The sequence below is a fragment of the Gadus chalcogrammus genome, chromosome 2 (assembly GCF_026213295.1).
Source record: "Gadus chalcogrammus isolate NIFS_2021 chromosome 2, NIFS_Gcha_1.0, whole genome shotgun sequence".
Taxonomy (NCBI): domain Eukaryota; kingdom Metazoa; phylum Chordata; class Actinopteri; order Gadiformes; family Gadidae; genus Gadus; species Gadus chalcogrammus.
Genome location: NC_079413.1, coordinates 6705217 through 6722162, shown reverse-complemented (window position 1 = coordinate 6722162; position 16946 = coordinate 6705217). Strand labels below are relative to the sequence as shown.

The 16946-nt window shown below is 45.0% G+C and overlaps 1 protein-coding gene across 2 annotated transcripts; it reads left to right on the top strand.

Moving 5' to 3' along the window:
* The first annotated feature begins 2312 nt into the window (after positions 1 to 2312).
* dnmt1 (DNA (cytosine-5-)-methyltransferase 1) lies at positions 2313 to 16790 on the top strand. 2 transcript variants are annotated; one of them, XM_056577878.1, is made up of 34 exons: positions 2313 to 2564; positions 3078 to 3120; positions 3309 to 3416; positions 3508 to 3757; positions 3858 to 3930; positions 4078 to 4213; positions 4292 to 4332; positions 4434 to 4488; positions 4584 to 4667; positions 5331 to 5440; positions 5570 to 5688; positions 5803 to 5895; positions 5986 to 6137; positions 6538 to 6725; positions 7626 to 7806; positions 7912 to 8009; positions 8102 to 8258; positions 8384 to 8499; positions 8598 to 8799; positions 8993 to 9126; positions 9242 to 9421; positions 9515 to 9739; positions 11380 to 11572; positions 13050 to 13140; positions 13230 to 13361; positions 13777 to 14059; positions 14403 to 14544; positions 14636 to 14802; positions 14906 to 15083; positions 15342 to 15537; positions 15661 to 15824; positions 15993 to 16109; positions 16292 to 16385; positions 16481 to 16790. In XM_056577878.1, exons 1-34 carry the CDS (start codon positions 2518 to 2520, stop codon positions 16519 to 16521), a joined length of 4590 nt encoding a protein of 1529 aa, XP_056433853.1. In that variant the 5' UTR covers positions 2313 to 2517; the 3' UTR covers positions 16522 to 16790. The 2 variants fall into 2 exon arrangements, with proteins under 2 accessions (XP_056433853.1, XP_056433854.1); XM_056577879.1 differs by having other exon boundaries at positions 2372 to 2564; positions 16484 to 16790.
* The last annotated feature ends 156 nt before the right edge of the window (positions 16791 to 16946 follow it).

The window sequence follows — 16946 nt, the reverse complement described above, 5'->3', positions numbered from 1 at the left end:
CGCTTCCCTGCAATTAGCTAGACACAGACGGTTTTACTTAATTATTTCACCAGGTTTTTGAACTTCAGGAAAGCCATGTAGATCTAGCGTAAAAGCACTTTGGCAGCCTCAGCAGCATCCCCCCTTCACCCCTCCCCCCTACCTCCGCGGCCATACCCACACCTCCGCTTCTCTTTCCCCCTGGTATTTTGAGACGTGTTTTAATCTGCGTAACCTTCACTTCATTTTGTTGCCTAACTCTATATTTCAAAAAGATATACATAACTCTGTAAGTCATGTATGTATGTACATTCTGTATGTAATGTTTGTGTTTGTGTATGTTTGTACAGGATGTGTGTGTACAGTATGTGTGTGTGTGTGTAAAATGTTAAATATGTATGAAGTGTGTAGTACTGAATGTTCTGTGTGCAATAGCCTTGCATTTCCTGTAGCACGCTGCCTGAGTGAAAATGGTACAATCTTAAACACTAATAGAGGTACATAAACATTGTGTTCATTGTATTCCCTTTTTTTTTTATACAAAATAAACAAAATACTGAAATAATCATGCTTGTGTGTGTGGGGAGTTCTTCTCAGATGATTGACGGTTGTGCACGGTTCTTCAGCTTAAGCGCTTAGCTCTGAATAATCTGCACGTCCTGAGATGTCTACCTGTTGTGACCACATTGGAGAAGTAATCAAAATCGCTGCGTTTAATCTAAACATGCTCTGACAAGGTCACGAAGGCACTTGTTTCAACACGAAACTCCAGAAACGCTGCTGTGCACTATACAGCAACCATTAATCACGGCTCGCTTTCCTAATAAAAATCTATTTGAAGGATGAAATCGGGTAGTGCAATGGAAATTTCTTTACAGGGCGTTCAGGTTGAATCTGGTTTATAGTATAAAAAGAAATGGCTATTTGTAATTCGGCTGGGAGGCGCATGCAGAAGGAAAAAAAGGCCCTGGGAAGGATTTCTGGCTTTAAGGGGGTGAGTGGGAGAGGGGAGAGGCTGACAAGAGTGTAGTCTTGGGAGAGTTGGTGCTGGTTGTTGTCAGACGTCCAGGATTCCTGGGTGGGAATTGGGAAACGCTGGCTGAATAAGCCCCAGGAGGCTGTGCCGTTGGGATGGCTGCCAAGACTTTCCAGTGCCTTGCAGGATATGACATCACACGCACAAACCTGCAGGCCAAGCTGTGTACACAAAAGCGCTTCAAAGCGGAGGGATCACTTTTAATGTGTTCCAGAAATGTGCTAACAAATAAAAACACTTTACCAGAGAAATCATACTCTTACGCAGATGGGCAGAAGTGCAGAAAGCTATACTTGGGAATTGATTCAGCACTACATTCAACCATATAAAGGCCTACGCTTGCAAATAATTCATGTTTTTTACATGCAAGCAAAAGTTTTCTGAAGATTTAAAACGGAAGTAGGCTATTAGTTATGATTTCAGATAGGAAATTACATGGTACTTCTTTCTGGATTAAGGTGTCTTAGTTATGTATGGTATAGCTAAACATTTAGGCTACACAAATACATGAGGCTGTAGTAAATATGCAGGACTCATCATGGAAGAAGGGAACATCGTAGTGGCCGAAAAACGATTTGCAGGATGGCCCTTAAGGTCCATTTTTAACTAAACAGTGCCACCTTTTGTCCGAAACTGTTAACTGCATTCAAACAAAACAAAAACAAAGACATTTGAGAAACGTCATAGGTTACTCATCATGGCTAATGATTCGTAAACGTTCAAGTATCAAGTAATCAAATAAATTATTTACAAAGACGGTTACTCAAACGCAAAATGTATAAAAGCTAATGGCCGATTATAAATGGACATGTGTTGCATTTTTAATGATTGGCCAACCTACACAGAATCCCCACAAAGAGCAGAAACCAACGCCTACAGATTTTCTTTATGTAGTCACAATGTGACACATTAATCATATATATCTAGTAAAAAGACAACGATATACATTGGATTTCCTGCGCTTGATCACTAGCATTGAAAGGATAACGAGCAAGCCATTATTAATAATTACTTCATGCAGAGGTTGATTATAAGCCATTAACCAATGACGACGATGGCACTTTGTTGTTCAATTTGATTTCTTCCGCTTATTCACTTGACTAGCGCACTTGTTGCAAACACTGGGGTATATTATATTTTAGTTATCCCTCCAGGGACGTTTATAAAACGTAAGATTGCAAAACATTCTCAACAATCAATTTAAATTGTTGTTAATAATGTTTTAAAGATATTGTTTACGTAGTGCGGAATGAAATTTTACACATTATGTATCGCAGTCTCTGCTGGACTCCCCCCTTCATCCCTGCACTGGTAGATTCCAAAATACCCGGGTTTCGCGCGAAAAGACGGCCCGCGCGCCCGAACTGCACATAGCATCCATTGGAAGCCACTTGGCATTCTCTGCTCGCGTACTGTTGTCACCAGTATTTCTTTTTAACATTGTTTTACCATTTTTAAGGCATTTTAGTCATTTTATTCGGACTTTTAGATAGTTATTCACAATGCCAACCAAGACCTCATTGTCTCTGCCCGAGGATGTCAGGAAAAGGTATAGTAAGCAGGATGCTAATCATGCAATGTAGCATGCGTTCAGTTTATTGCAAAAGGCGAGCTGACAAATGCTACACAAATTTGTGTTCATGTTGCGTTAATCGTACTCCTGGCTGTATAACTTGTGTTACTGCATCGCTGAACAATGACGCACTTGTGCCTTAAAAGTTTCCGCTAACGTTAGCCTCATCGATTTAATAACCTTTTTGAGGACGGATGCCACATAGTATTTAATCATTCATTAATCCATTTATGTGGGTTTGTTTGCGATTTAGCGTGTGTGGGCAGAACAACGTGTTGGATTTGGCGCCACTCAGGAAGTGTTGTTGTCCAGAGTGCAGCTCGCTCACTGTCATTGAGCTGACTGAATAACAACAGCGATGCCGGGCACTGTGTTTTTATGTTTCCATTTCCATTTCCATTTGTGTCTCCTTCGGTTAATACTACTTTTATTTTGATCTTTATTGAACTATTAACTAAATATAACCCGTATTCGTTGTTTCATATTAAGGCTGCAGGTATTGGAGAAGGAGGACGATGGGTTTTCAGACGAGGTAAGTTGTGAGGCAGGTCGTTTAGACATTTACGTTTTAGGATGATTGATGATCACATATTACAAACTGTTATGATGCGATACATTCTTAATCCTGCAGAATCCGAGTTTATATTTATTTGTGGTGCTATTGAACGCAAGTTTGTTTTTAGTGCTGTGTTTCTGACAAGCTTTACCCTCTCCACTCAGGACCGTGTGAAGGAGAAGCTCAAGCTGGTCCAGGAATTCCTGCATGATGACGCTCAAGACCAGCTCAGTAGCCTGAAAGAGAAGATGAAAAGTTCAGAGATCTCCGTGGTCCGTTCTCCTTTATTTACTCAAAATCCTCATAGCAACAGTTTCTTCTACATCGCTCATTGTTCTGCGTGCTCCCCCCCCCTTATTTTAGGAGGGCTACCTATCCAAAGTCAAGGCCTTATTGGGACGGGAGCTGTCCCAGTCCACAAATGGAGAGGGTGTGAATGGGCAGAGTGGGAAGACTGGGAAGACTAACGGTCTGGCCACAAACGGCTCTCACAAAGGGGAGGAGGATGCAGAGGTAACCATGGACACCCAGGAAGAGGCGGCACCTCTGAAGTCCCCCACCGCTGTTAAAGGAAAGAATGGCCGCAAGAGCAAGTCGGACTCGGATTCAAAGAGTAAGTAGGGACAGCTGTCACACATTCAGACTGTCGGTAGCAGCCTCAATGTATAGAATCGTATTTGAATGACCTAATCATGGCCCTCCTGTGACTGTAGAATCACCTGCAAGCGCCCGGGTCACAAGGAACAGTGGAAAACAGCCGACCATCATGTCCATGTTCTCGAAAGTGTGAGTATCCTCTTTAATGCTTTGTTGTACTCGGTGATCTGGAACACATGTCAAATGGCGGCTACAAGGGGCTCTATGGTCCCGTGCCTCTGGGTGGGACAGAGTGATTTGTCTTGCATTAACTGTCGCTGTGAATCATTTATACAGACAAAAGAGGAAGTCTGATGAGGTAAATGGAGAAGACTCAATTGCACAGAACGGGCAGAAGGAACAGAATGGGCAAAGTGAGCAGAATGGAGAGAAAGAAGCCAAGAAAGAAGAGGAGGAGGAAGATGGAACAGAGGTAAGTGGTTCCATGCAGCATTTAATAGAAGCCTGAGTTGCCACAAATTGCACATTCTAATGTTGATATTTCTTGTAGTCCCGGGAAGAGAAGCGTCTGAAAGTTGATTCTGATGACAGGTAGGTTTCACTCGTGTTGATGCATGATGCATGACAAATATTGCTCAAGTTGGAATCTGTAACTAAATTGGAAAACTGTGTTTTACCATGTTTCTCTGCAGTGTTCCTGAGAAGGCCACAAGTGAAGTAAAGAATACACCAGTCACTGCTGCAAAGGTACGGCCTTGTTGTGGTGTGGCTTGATCTTATCAAGTTCTACTACTTGCGTTTTCCTTCAGCATCTGAAAGAAAATGTCCCCACTATTTTCCAGACCCCACCTCCAAAATGTCCAGACTGCAGGCAGTACTTGGATGACTCGGACCTCAAGTTCTTTCAGGGGGATCCTGACACTGCGGTAGGATTAGTTATAGTTTTGATATTGCCAAGAAAATCCAGATAAAAAAACGACATAAAAATCAAACTGTCAATGGCAGCTGTCATATCATACCATTGCGCCGTTGACAATGATTTTCTCCGGCAGTACTCTGTCGTGCTTTCTCTCTGTTCTGCTAAATTGAATGGTGCCCTATATGTTCTAAATGCTGAAACGCATCATTCAGATGCATTTTAAAACTTGGTCAAGTGCTCCGATATTCTCTTCATTCATGCGCTTTTGTCATGATCCTATGTGAATGCGTGCATAATCACATGATGGTGTTTTCTGTCTCCAGAGACCGGGTACTGTTGGCATTCATAATTGTATGTCGGGGTAATCGACAATCGTAGCCTATATTTTCATTCCCTTGAGGGGAATGGTCTGGCAGAGGCAGCGCTTTCATTTAGCGGCAACACTGCGCCTCGCCTGTAGACGGCTGTGTGAAACTGATAAGCAACTAATTATTACCAAGCGATTAAAACACTTGAGTCCCAAATTGGGAATCGTTATTAAGCTGTTAATAAAAGAGATCCTGATTTGCCGATCAGTCGACAATGGGTCTGACTAATGAGATTATGCTAAATCTTAGTCATGACCACCAGTAGACTGTCGCAATTAAGACAACTTTTTTTTCTTCTGCAGCTGGATGAGCCGGAGATGCTTACGGATGAGCGCCTGTCACTGTTTGACTCAAACGAGGATGGATTTGAGAGCTACGAGGACCTCCCACAACACAAAATCACTAACTTCAGGTGCAGCGATGCTTGCATGTCTACTTGCGTACATGGTCACCAACTTCTGACTGTTGGTTAATAAAGAGATTCCCAGACCCATGCTACCTCTTGTGCTGCAGTTAAAATATGACTTGTTTTGTCCTGCAGCGTGTATGACAAGAAGGGCCATCTTTGCCCTTTTGACGCTGGTCTGATCGAGAAGAACGTGGAGCTCTACTTCAGTTGTGTGGTTAAGCCCATCTACGATGACAACCCTTGCTTGGACGGTACTGCATGTGTTGCCTATTGAAAAACGGCAATGTTGATGTTATTTTTTTTATCATCTTTTCCAAATCATACCCAGTCAATATATTAAGCAAGTGGCTACTTTAAATCTACAGGGGGAGTTCCTGCTAAGAAGCTTGGGCCCATCAATGCTTGGTGGATCACAGGGTTTGATGGTGGAGAGAAGGCTTTGATTGGCTTCACTACAGGTACATATTGCTTGTTTTCAGTCCACCACAGTCTGGTCCTCTGACAATTTTTTTAATTTATATTAATTCACCTATGATTTCGATTTGCAGCCTTTGCGGATTACATCTTGATGCAGCCCAGTGAAGAGTACTCGTTCATCTTTGCACTCATGCAGGAGAAGATTTACATGAGTAAGATAGTGGTGGAGTTCCTACAGAAGAACCCTGACGTCTCTTATGAGGACCTCCTCAACAAAATCGAGGTGAGCAGACTGTAAAAAAAGATTAATTGATGGGCATGGGGGCCGTGACATCCCACGTTTGCCACACGACTATATAAAGCTTTAGCGGGCATACACTGGGCTGCACAATTATCTGAGATTTAATGCAAGAAACTAGCAAACTTTGGAACATTGAGTGTGACCGCTCAAATGTGCAGATCGACAAGCCACTGAGATTCAGCATAAAAAAAAAGATTCCCTATTTGTATAAGGAAAGGGAATTCTTCCCACTTAATAAGAATGCCGTCCTGTCTTTTTGCATATGCTCCACCTTAGTCACCCCCTCCAAAACCAGCCGGTCATGGTGGCCACTGATGTCATGGCAGTGATCCAGAAAGTCTCGCTGTTAATCTGTCGTCTGTTATCCCTCCTGCCCCTGCAGACCACAGTGCCTCCCGCAGGGCTCAACTTCAACCGCTTCACAGAGGACACGCTGCTGCGCCACGCCCAGTTTGTGGTGGAGCAGGTGGAGAGCTACGACGAGGCCGGAGACCAGGACGAGCAGCCCATCATAGTCACCCCCTGCATGAGGGACCTCATCAAACTGGCCGGAGTCACCCTGGGAAAGAGGTGCGGCCAAACACTCCTTTTAGTAGTGACCTATTATATTTTGGACCGAATTTATATATTTTTTGCCTTTTTTTAGGTAGTCACTTTAATTCCTTCAAATTTGTGTACGTTTTGTTAAATTACAGTACTTTTAATATTGCAGAAAATGTTTTTAGTCCCCCAAGTCCTTATGCCAGATGAATGCTTTGGGATTTAACATTTGCCCCCTGTTTTTATTTTTGTTTTGCTTGTGGCCACATATTCCTGCTCCTTGCACCTCTTATTTCCCCGACGTCTAACATTCCTCTTAACATTCCTAATGCAGCATGCTGCTGTACTGGTAGGTAGGCCTAGCTCTGACTGCTTCACCCACATGCGTGGTGTATTTTATTCAAATGTTTGTCCTTCACAATTGTTGGAAAAATGCTATTACAATCAATCTCTAAAATAAAAATGGCACAATCTTGGGGGGGGGGGGGGGTTGAATTAAACTAGAGTAAAAAAATTCTGCAAGGATGTTTTTCCAAATTAATAAAATGCAAATTTCGCCTCAATGGGCATTTCAAGTATTAAAGATTTTTTTTTTTTATCATCCCGTTTCATGTAATTGTGGCACATTCTAAAAAGTGAAATCCCCTCTGCCTTCGTGGAGCTTCACTCACGTAGGCAGAATGCTGGACAGCCTTCACTTGAGGCAGCCTTTACCTGTGTTTTTCCTGAACGTGTGCTTGTATACCATCCGTTTATCAAGACTAACTCTCTTGCATCATAGCCATTTGCTTGATCGTTGTGTTGCATGGCTTGTTCATCGGCTCCTTCACCAGGGCCAAAGTCTTGAGGAAATCTTGACTCATGCATCCCCGGTTTACTGCCATCACACCCAACTGGCTGTTCCTCCAAAACACTATGTTGCCTTTACAGGAGAGCCGCCAGAAGACAGGCCATACGCCACCCAACCAAGATCGAAAAGGACCTCAAGGGACCCACCAAGGCAACCACCACCAAGCTGGTCTACACCATCTTTGACACCTTCTTCTCCGACCAGATTGATCAGATAGACAAGGATGGCGGCATCAAGAGGCAACGCTGTGGTGTCTGTGAAGTATGTTCAATATGTAACATACGGGTCCCGCAATGCCCTGTGTAGGGCAACGCTGAAAGGGGAAGAGAATTTCCCCTAATTCTGTGCACCTTCTGCCATCATTAGGTCTGCCAGTCTTCAGACTGTGGCAAGTGTGTCGCATGCAAGGACATGATCAAGTTTGGCGGAAGTGGCAGAAGCAAGCAGGCCTGTCGACAGAGGAGGTGAGAATACTGTTGACGTTGGTTTCTTTAAACCCCTGGGTCGAGAGATTCAGCCCGTTCTATGAATGTAATCTTGCTCCCTCTATGCTAAGGTGTCCGAACCTCGCAGTAAAGGAGGCAGAGGACGATGAGAACATCGAAGAGGAAGATATAATTGTGGAGATAAAGAAGAGCAGCAAGAAGGTCCCCATAGCAAAGAAGAAGAAGCAGGCCTCGGTCAAGCTCTCGTGGGTGGGAGAGGTTGTCGAGGTAAACCTGCCAGAATGGCCCATAGTTAGCCCTTGAGTTTACAATTTTCCATGGATTAATTTTCATAAATGGTCCCTTCAGGGGTTTAGAGGGCTTTGTAATGATTCTACCTGTTTGTATTTCAGACCGAGGGAAAGAGGCGGTACTACAAGAAGGTGAAGGTGAATGAAGAGCTCCTGGAGGTGGGAGACTGCGTCTCGGTTTCTTCAGAGGATCCGACTACTGCCCTCTACCTGGCCAGGTCTGCTTGCATTTCCCGGAAGGCAATCTTTTAAAGTGAGATTGAAATCATGGAGGCCACAGGTGAAACTGAACTAAAACCGGCTACGCCTTTTCCAGGATCACCTCCATGTGGGAGGACGGCAGCGGCAAGATGTTCCACGCACACTGGTTCCTTCGGGGGACGGCCACCGTGCTGGGAGAGTCCTCCGACCCACTGGAGCTGATGCTGGTGGACGACTGTGAAGACATGCAGCTCAACTACGTGGAGAGCAAAGTCAATGTCATGTACAAGGCCCCCACCGACAACTGGGCCATGGAGGTACGGCAAGACTGGCTTAACCTCTTTTCCACAAGGGAAATGTTGAAAATCAGATGGGGTGGTCCGGCCTTGACGTGTTTTTACTTTGAAACTTTTTCAGATATAGTTGTATTAAAATGGAATTGCCCCCTGTATGACGCTACTGAGATGGGTGTGTGTGTGTATATGCCTAAATGTGTCGTTTACCGTGTAGGGTGGAATGGACGATGAGATAAAAGTGATCGAGGACGACGGCAAGAGTTTCTTCTACCAGTTCTGGTACGAGCCGGAGTGCGCTCGCTTCGAAACGCCGCCGGCCTTCGTCCCCTTGGACGACTCGAAACACAAGTAAGCACCAGCAACGGCTTTCCTGTCACCTTTTCCAGCTCCTTTCGGTGCGCGCTAGCTTAGCGGTTGGCTCGGTTGCAGTCTAACCCGATGGGAACACGCGTTTGTCTCGTAGGCACTGCATGAGCTGTGCCAGGACCAACGAGAAGGAGGAGCAGGAGACCCCTCGCGTGGCCGAGCCCCTGGGTTCCCAGGACCACGACTCCAAGGCTGTCTATGCCCTGGCCCTCTTCAAAGGCGCTCAGTACAGAGTGGGGGACAGTGTATACCTTCCCCCTGACGCTTTTAACTTCAGGTAGGCTGCCCTTTAACGCTCACACCCGTTTAGTACAGTCTTTGTTTTTGCAGGCGGGGTTAAACGTTTTGTCTTCCTCTGCTTGTCTCTCAGCGTTAAGGCGGCTAGTCCGGTCAAGAAATCTCACAGGAAGGAGGATGTTGATGAAGACCTGTATCCGGAGTACTACAGGAAGTCCTCGGATTACATCAAGGGCTCTAACCTGGACGCACCCAAGCCCTTCCGCATCGGCCGCATCAAGGAGATCTTCTGTCACAGACGCGGCAACGGGAAGCCGGACATGTCTGAGGTCAAACTGAGGATCTACAAGTTATACAGGTAATGCATTTGAACCGCCTCACCAAAATAGTGCTTCGTGTTCCTTGCTGACTTCTAGAGGGAAGCAGTGTTAATTTTGTCAGCTATTTTAGTCTTAGTCTTAGTCTTTTGACGAAAATGCTTAGTATATTTAGTCATTGTTTTCCTTTGTAGTTTTAGTCTAGTTTTAGTCGACGAAAAGTCCTTGCATTTTAGTCAACTTTTAGTCATTACTTTTAGCCAAATGTTTTCTCTTTTTAAACTAGTTCAATTAGGCTAACCATATATAGGCTATATGGACACCTGCTAAGTTGTTCCACTCAAATAGAGTACTAAAGTGAAAACGTTACGTTGTCCTGGCAACCGGATTTTCAGTTCTAAACAACCGAACGAGAGATGGCGTTCTCCATTGCTTCCATGTGTTTCTTTCAAAATTAAAATAAATCAATTTCAAGAGGTGAAAATCACTACCAATCGAAAAATGTCGAGGCGTTCATGTATTCCCCTGGGGTATTAAAAGGAAAAGTTTGTAAACGTTAGTTTAGTTTAGTTTTTTTTTTAATATGAAGACGATCTATTCTCAATATTACTTGCATCATTGGTAAAGCAAACTCACAAATCAATTCGCAAAAATATTGTTCCTTTTCTATAAAAGGTTCGTGTGGCATAGGATTTCCACTTGTTAATTTGGTTTGTGTAGAACCGAAAATCTGTTGCTCTCGAAACGTGACGTCACACTTTAGTACTCTTGTCTGTTCAGCCTTCAAAACGATAGCTGGTAAATTGTGAAAAATGCATTAAACTGTAATCAGAAAACGCGGTTATATGCTATAAACCCTATAGTATCTTGGGTATAAAGGCTGGGACGAATTTCAAAGTCCACCTTATGTTGAAACGAATGGCGCGGTGATTTTCTTCAAAACGAGAGCCGGTAAATTGTGAAAAATGAATTAAACTGTAATCAGACAACGCGGTTATATGCTATAGAACCTAGTATCTGTGGAATAAAAGCTGGGAAGAATTTCGAATCATGTACAATGCATAACGTTAGCTCATAGCTGAGTGGACCATACCTCCCGTTGCCAAGTCGTAGCTAAGGTCCGTCCTATTTACTGGAGGAGTGAACAGTTGCATAAGAACCTTACGGGAGTGTACTGATTGGAAAATATCGTGTATTTTGAATGTCCAAATAGTACCCCAAAAACATTTTCGTCCTGTCTCGTCAACGAAAACAAAATGACATTTCGTCATCGTTTTTATTATCACAGATCTATTTTTAGCTCGTCAACGTCTCGTCTTAGTCACGGAAAAAAGGTTGTTGATGAACATTTTTCGTCATATTTTTCGTTAACGAAATTAACACCGGAGGGAAGTGATCACAAGTAAACTGTGCCTGGTGTTTCTTCAACCTCCTATCTAGATTTTACAGTTCATGATCCGTTTAATTGTTCATGACAAGTATGCAGTAAAGACTAATTGCCTAGTATAACGCCTTGAGCATGCACCTCGTTTCTTGCGGCTTATAGAACGGTCTAAAATAATTTAGTACTCTGCATTAAAGGTGGATTATCATCAAAAGGACGTATCCACTACCCTGAATTAGTTAGTCCACAATGAGGAAATGTTTATTTTAATTATGTGTTCAACCCTTCCTTTGTCAGGCCTGAGAACACTCACAAAGGCGTGAAGGCCAGCTACCACACAGATATTAACCAGCTGTACTGGAGCGAGGAGGAAGGCACCGTCGGCATGGCCGAGGTGTTGGGCCGCTGTCAAGTGGAATATGCGGAGGACCTGAATGAGTCTGTGCAGGACTTCTCCAGTGGTGGCCCTGACCGCTTCTACTTCCTTGAGGTGACTTACTCTTAAAGATTCAACGTGTACACATGCTGGCTATTTAAACCATGCTGAAGGAAGTATCAAGTCATGATGCTGGACCCTAAACCTTAAGCTTTTTTATGCATCACTGCATCGTAGTATGACTTGAAGCACAGCTTGGTTAGGGCAGTCGCAATGCCAAGTGCTAGACAGGGATGTGAAACTTGAGGAACCACAACATTTGCAGTGACGACTTTTCTTTTTGACATCCAAGTGGAACGAGATCGAATAAGAACGCACATTTCGGTTCCTCGTAACGGTGCCTGACGTTTTTTAACGCCTCCTGCCCCGCCCCCATGGTGTTTCGGCGTCAACTTGCGTTAGTGCTGGGCGCTATACCGGTTCTCACTGAATAACGGTGTGTATTTTCGTTAGGATATGATTTTTTTTTTATATACCGGTGTATTTGATTACGTTCGGAACGTAGCGCTGCGCGACTCTGTTTCAGACGGGACCCTTCTCAATTTTGCAGTAAACACGCATGGTACGACTACGACTTTCTTTATAGGTCCATGATGACTGCGAGGCGTGGTATTTCAGGCCAACTGGTGAAAGAGTGTCACGGCTTTCAAACATATAAACCATAAAGCCTATGGGCGCCTCGAGACTCGGGACGGACTTGTCAACGCGCTGTGGCATCGCTTACTTGATGTTGTTTTGATTGAAGATCGGCAGGTTGTAGTGGGTGAACGTGAATGTGTGCGCGTGTGTGTGTTGCGAGCGAATGTAATATTAAAGTAACAAACAAACAAACTCAAAGCCGCATGCATCCAAAACTTGCTGTTCAAAAACCAAATAAAGAAATCATAAGTCGTTATTCGCTTCAAATACTTTTTCTTTTCAAAACTTGGGAATTAATACAGCGCGGTACCGAGCGGTTGAAAACAATGTTGGCGTCTCCTGTGGCTGCCTTGCGCACACAAGTTATATTACTTAATATGACTTTGGCAGTAATGTTGCGCCATGATGCGTGCCTGCCTGCTTTCAGGGAGTAATTACAATTATTTGTAATTTTAAAAAGATATGCATCAGTCACAGCACTCACAGCAGCCTCTTCGGGTAAGTCGAGTAATTTAATGCCAACCGTAAATCTTGCATATCAAGTAGGCTAGCAAACACCGTTGCCATTCAACTCAGTGTCCGCTGACTTTCTGCTTAATGCAAGTGTGTGCCTTTTCGTTTTTTTAAGAACCTGTTTGTGAACCGTTTTAGCACCGGAACCGTTTGAAAAGTACCGAGTAGGCACCGGTATCGGATAAAACCCAAACGATACCCAACCCTAGTGGAAGGGCAGGGGAAACTTAACTGACTTGGTAGCTGACTTACTTGGTTTGTATGTAAAGTCATCCACATTTGTTTACACTTTGCAGATTGTTGTTAACAAGGACATGGGTGCATTAGATCAATGGTAACACAAACGATAAGTTGTGCTAATAACCTGTATCACACACAGGCTTACAATGCAAAAACAAAGGGCTTTGAGGACCCACCCAACCACGCCCGGTCTGCTGTCCAGAAGGGTAAAGGAAAGGGCAAAGGAAAAGGTAAAACGCTTGACTTGTACGAGAGTCCCCTTGTATGATTTACTTGGCCCAGGCATGGATGGGATTATTGATCCATGCTGTCTTTTCAGGGAAAGGCAAAGGAAAGTCCTCTGCGCAACAGGAGGACGTCCAGGAACCACAAGTGCCCAAAGTGCCCAAGTACCGCACGCTGGATGTGTTCTCTGGCTGTGGTGGGCTCTCTGAAGGCTTCCATCAGGCTGGTGAGTGCCTCTTTATCATGTTGGACAATGTATTCCCAGTGTTTCCCCCAGCACTGTATGGTTAAGGCAGCCCCCCTAACAACACTAGGGCCCCACCTTGAATACCAATGTATAAAAAAAAAAATAAAAAAAAAAAGGTTAGTTAGGGTTAATAATTAAAATATTTTTTAATTATTATGCATTAACAAAGTAGAAAACTCTTAGGGAAAGAAAACAAATGCATTAGTAACGGTGTTGGTGCCATGAAGCTTTTTGAATGGAATTGAAACGCAATGAGAACAGCGTTTTGGATAAGCCGAAGTTTCCGATGAAGCTAAACAGTAGGAATTACCATTTGAAGGCTGTGTGGAAAGTGGTGGTAGCGGATACTATATATCCACAGCATCTCCTTCCTAACAATTAATTTCTCACCCAGACATCTCGGAGACCCTGTGGGCCATCGAGATGTGGGAGCCGGCCGCTCAGGCCTTCAGGCTGAACAACCCCGGCACCACGGTGTTCACGGAGGACTGCAACGTGCTGCTGAAGCTGGTCATGTCCGGGGAGAAGACCAACTCCCTGGGCCAGAAGCTGCCGCAGAAGGGCGACGTGGAGATGCTGTGCGGAGGCCCGCCGTGCCAAGGCTTCAGTGGCATGAACCGCTTCAACTCGCGCACCTACTCCAAGTTCAAGAACTCCCTGGTGGTCTCCTACCTGAGGTACGTGGAGCCGCCACGCTGTCTTTCAATAGAGCTGGGTGGTGTAGCAAACGGTTAAAACGATAAGTGCTGACCGAGGCGTTTAACGTCATCACGGTGGGGACAAACGGTATCAACCATCGCAAAAGACTCCTTCATAGTGGTGTCAACAAAAGTGACTATATTTATGCGGCTGTTTTCGGGACATTTATTCTTAATAAACTATTAATTATACTATTGCATATACTTACATTTTCAAGTTTGACTGGTTAATATCAGTGTAAAAGCTTGCATAACTTTTTATGTTGAATCAACTTTATTTTTAACTTTCTGACTAATTAACATATCGCTTCCTTTTTTCCAGTTACTGCGACTACTACAGACCCAAGTTCTTCCTCCTGGAGAACGTGAGGAACTTTGTGTCCTTCAAAAGCTCCATGGTGCTGAAGCTGACCCTGCGCTGCCTGGTGCGCATGGGCTACCAGTGTACCTTCGGGGTCCTTCAGGTCGGTGTCCCACTTCAGCATTCAGGTTTGTCCCCGTGTGAAGCTGGAGCTGTCACTGAAAGTGTGTGTGTGTGTGCGCTTGGGTGTTCAGGCCGGTCAGTACGGTGTGGCCCAGACACGCCGAAGGGCCATCATCTTGGCGGCCGCCCCGGGGGAGAAGCTGCCCCGGTACCCGGAGCCCCTGCACGTGTTCGCTCCCCGGGCGTGCTCCCTGAACGTGGTGGTGGACGAGAAGAAGTACTTCAGCAACGTCACACGGTAACCCCCCCCCCCCCCCATCGTCAGGCCTTGGTTGTTGAGGGGGAATGTTTGGGTCGGCTTGTGTCTGGTTCTAATCCCGATGACTGTGTTCCTGCTTCAGGGGCAATGGAGGAATCTACAGAACCATCACCGTCCGGGACGCCATGTCGGACCTGCCGGAGATCCGCAACGGACACGCTTCCCTGGAGATCTCTTACAACGGGGAGCCCCTGTCCTGGTTCCAGAGGCAGATCCGGGGAACGCAGTACCAACCCATCCTCAGAGATCACATCTGCAAGGTAAGGGCTTTGTATTTTATTCAAACTAAATGTTTTTTTTTTTTAGGTATATCTGTACTATAGAGTGCGGTTGAGGTGTGAATCTTCCAGCTTGTAACTCCAAGCTGTATGCTTCTTTGGTTCGCTCCCTAATGACGCATGACGGTTAATCTAATAATTTTTTGTGAAAGACGCACAAATAATCTCCTGTCTGCTTTGAACGTGTCCACTAAAATGAAGGAAAGGGCATGGACCAATCGATGCGTTTCTCTCGTTCAGGACATGAGTGCCCTGGTGGAGGGCCGCATGAGGCAAATCCCGCTTGCTCCTGGTTCTGACTGGAGGGATCTGCCCAACCTGGAGCTCCGGCTGAAGGACGGCACCATGACCAAGAAGCTCCGCTACACGCACCCCGACAAGAAGAACGGGCGCAGCAGCACCGGCGCGCTCCGAGGCGTTTGCACGTGTTCCGGAGGTGCGTGTTGGTTTGAATGACCTGAGGGCCATTTCTAATCGCTCCCTTGTGCGATGGGTAACATGCATGCCTGTTTTTCATGGTGCCGTTCCGTTCGTCATGAACGTGTGTGTGTGTGTGTAGGTACGCCGTGTGACCCAGCCGACAGGCAGTTCAGCACTCTGATTCCCTGGTGCCTGCCCCACACTGGCAACCGCCACAACCACTGGGCCGGGCTGTACGGCAGGCTGGAGTGGGACGGCTTCTTCAGCACCACGGTGACCAACCCCGAGCCCATGGGCAAACAGGTGTGTTGAGCGAGAAGTCTTATTGTTCGTTTTACAGAAAATGTAATGCTGGTCGTAGATTCACAACAACTTGAGGTAAAACAAAAGAAGTGCTCCACCTTTAGGCGCTGAAGGTGGACCTTTTTTGCTCTTGGCAGAGGTGAACTGATTCTTCTTTTGAATCCCCAGGGCCGAGTGCTCCATCCAGAGCAGCACAGAGTGGTCAGCGTGAGGGAGTGTGCGCGCTCTCAAGGATTCCCCGATACCTACCGCTTCTTTGGCAACATTCTGGACAAACACAGACAGGTACGACCAGCTGGAGACACTTCAGCAGGCAGTTTATCTTGACATGAGGTTTATGAGCATCGCTTGACTACTATTATTTTTTTGCTCTTAATCATTTGGAAAATGTCAGCAGTAGGGACTTGGTGTCGGACATTGTAGTCTTAAACTAGTGCATTTATGACGGCCATATCTCATCCTCTCAGGTGGGGAACGCCGTGCCTCCACCCCTTTCCAGAGCCATCGGTTTGGAGATCAAAAAGTGCATCTTGGAGCGGATTAAAGAGGAGGGCGTGCAAGGTGAAGGTCTATTTATTCCTCCCCGTCTTATTCAATTATCACCCCAAAATAACCCATTGTTCATCGGAACACTAACGGTATTCCTTACTTTGCAGCAGAGAACGTGAAACAAGAGAAGATGGAGGTTATCGATTAATTTCCCCGGTGAAGTCCATTCCTTCGATCGTGACGCCAGAGCTCTCGGTTATCGTTTTTAATCTTTCGTCTGGCTTCGAGCCGTGTCACTAACTGGCTACTTCGGACATTCTGTGCAGTTTCATTCCATGAAATCCTCAAGTTTCTAATGTGGTTTTAACTGTGTATTGAAAGGCATTCACATGATGATGAATAAATTGTATGTAGTTTTTATATGTTGTAACATTTCAAATAAAGCGCTTATAAATGGATTTTGTTTTCACATCACCTGATTTTAACGTATTTTTTTTAGTTGTACCCATTCATGCAGCATTGATGAGACGGGTGTCGCTGATAATTTTAATTCTTGGTACTGCGGTTATGTACCATGGACGTGTAGTGGACTACATTAGTCAAGATATCTCATGTACTTGTCTCAAGTGCGTT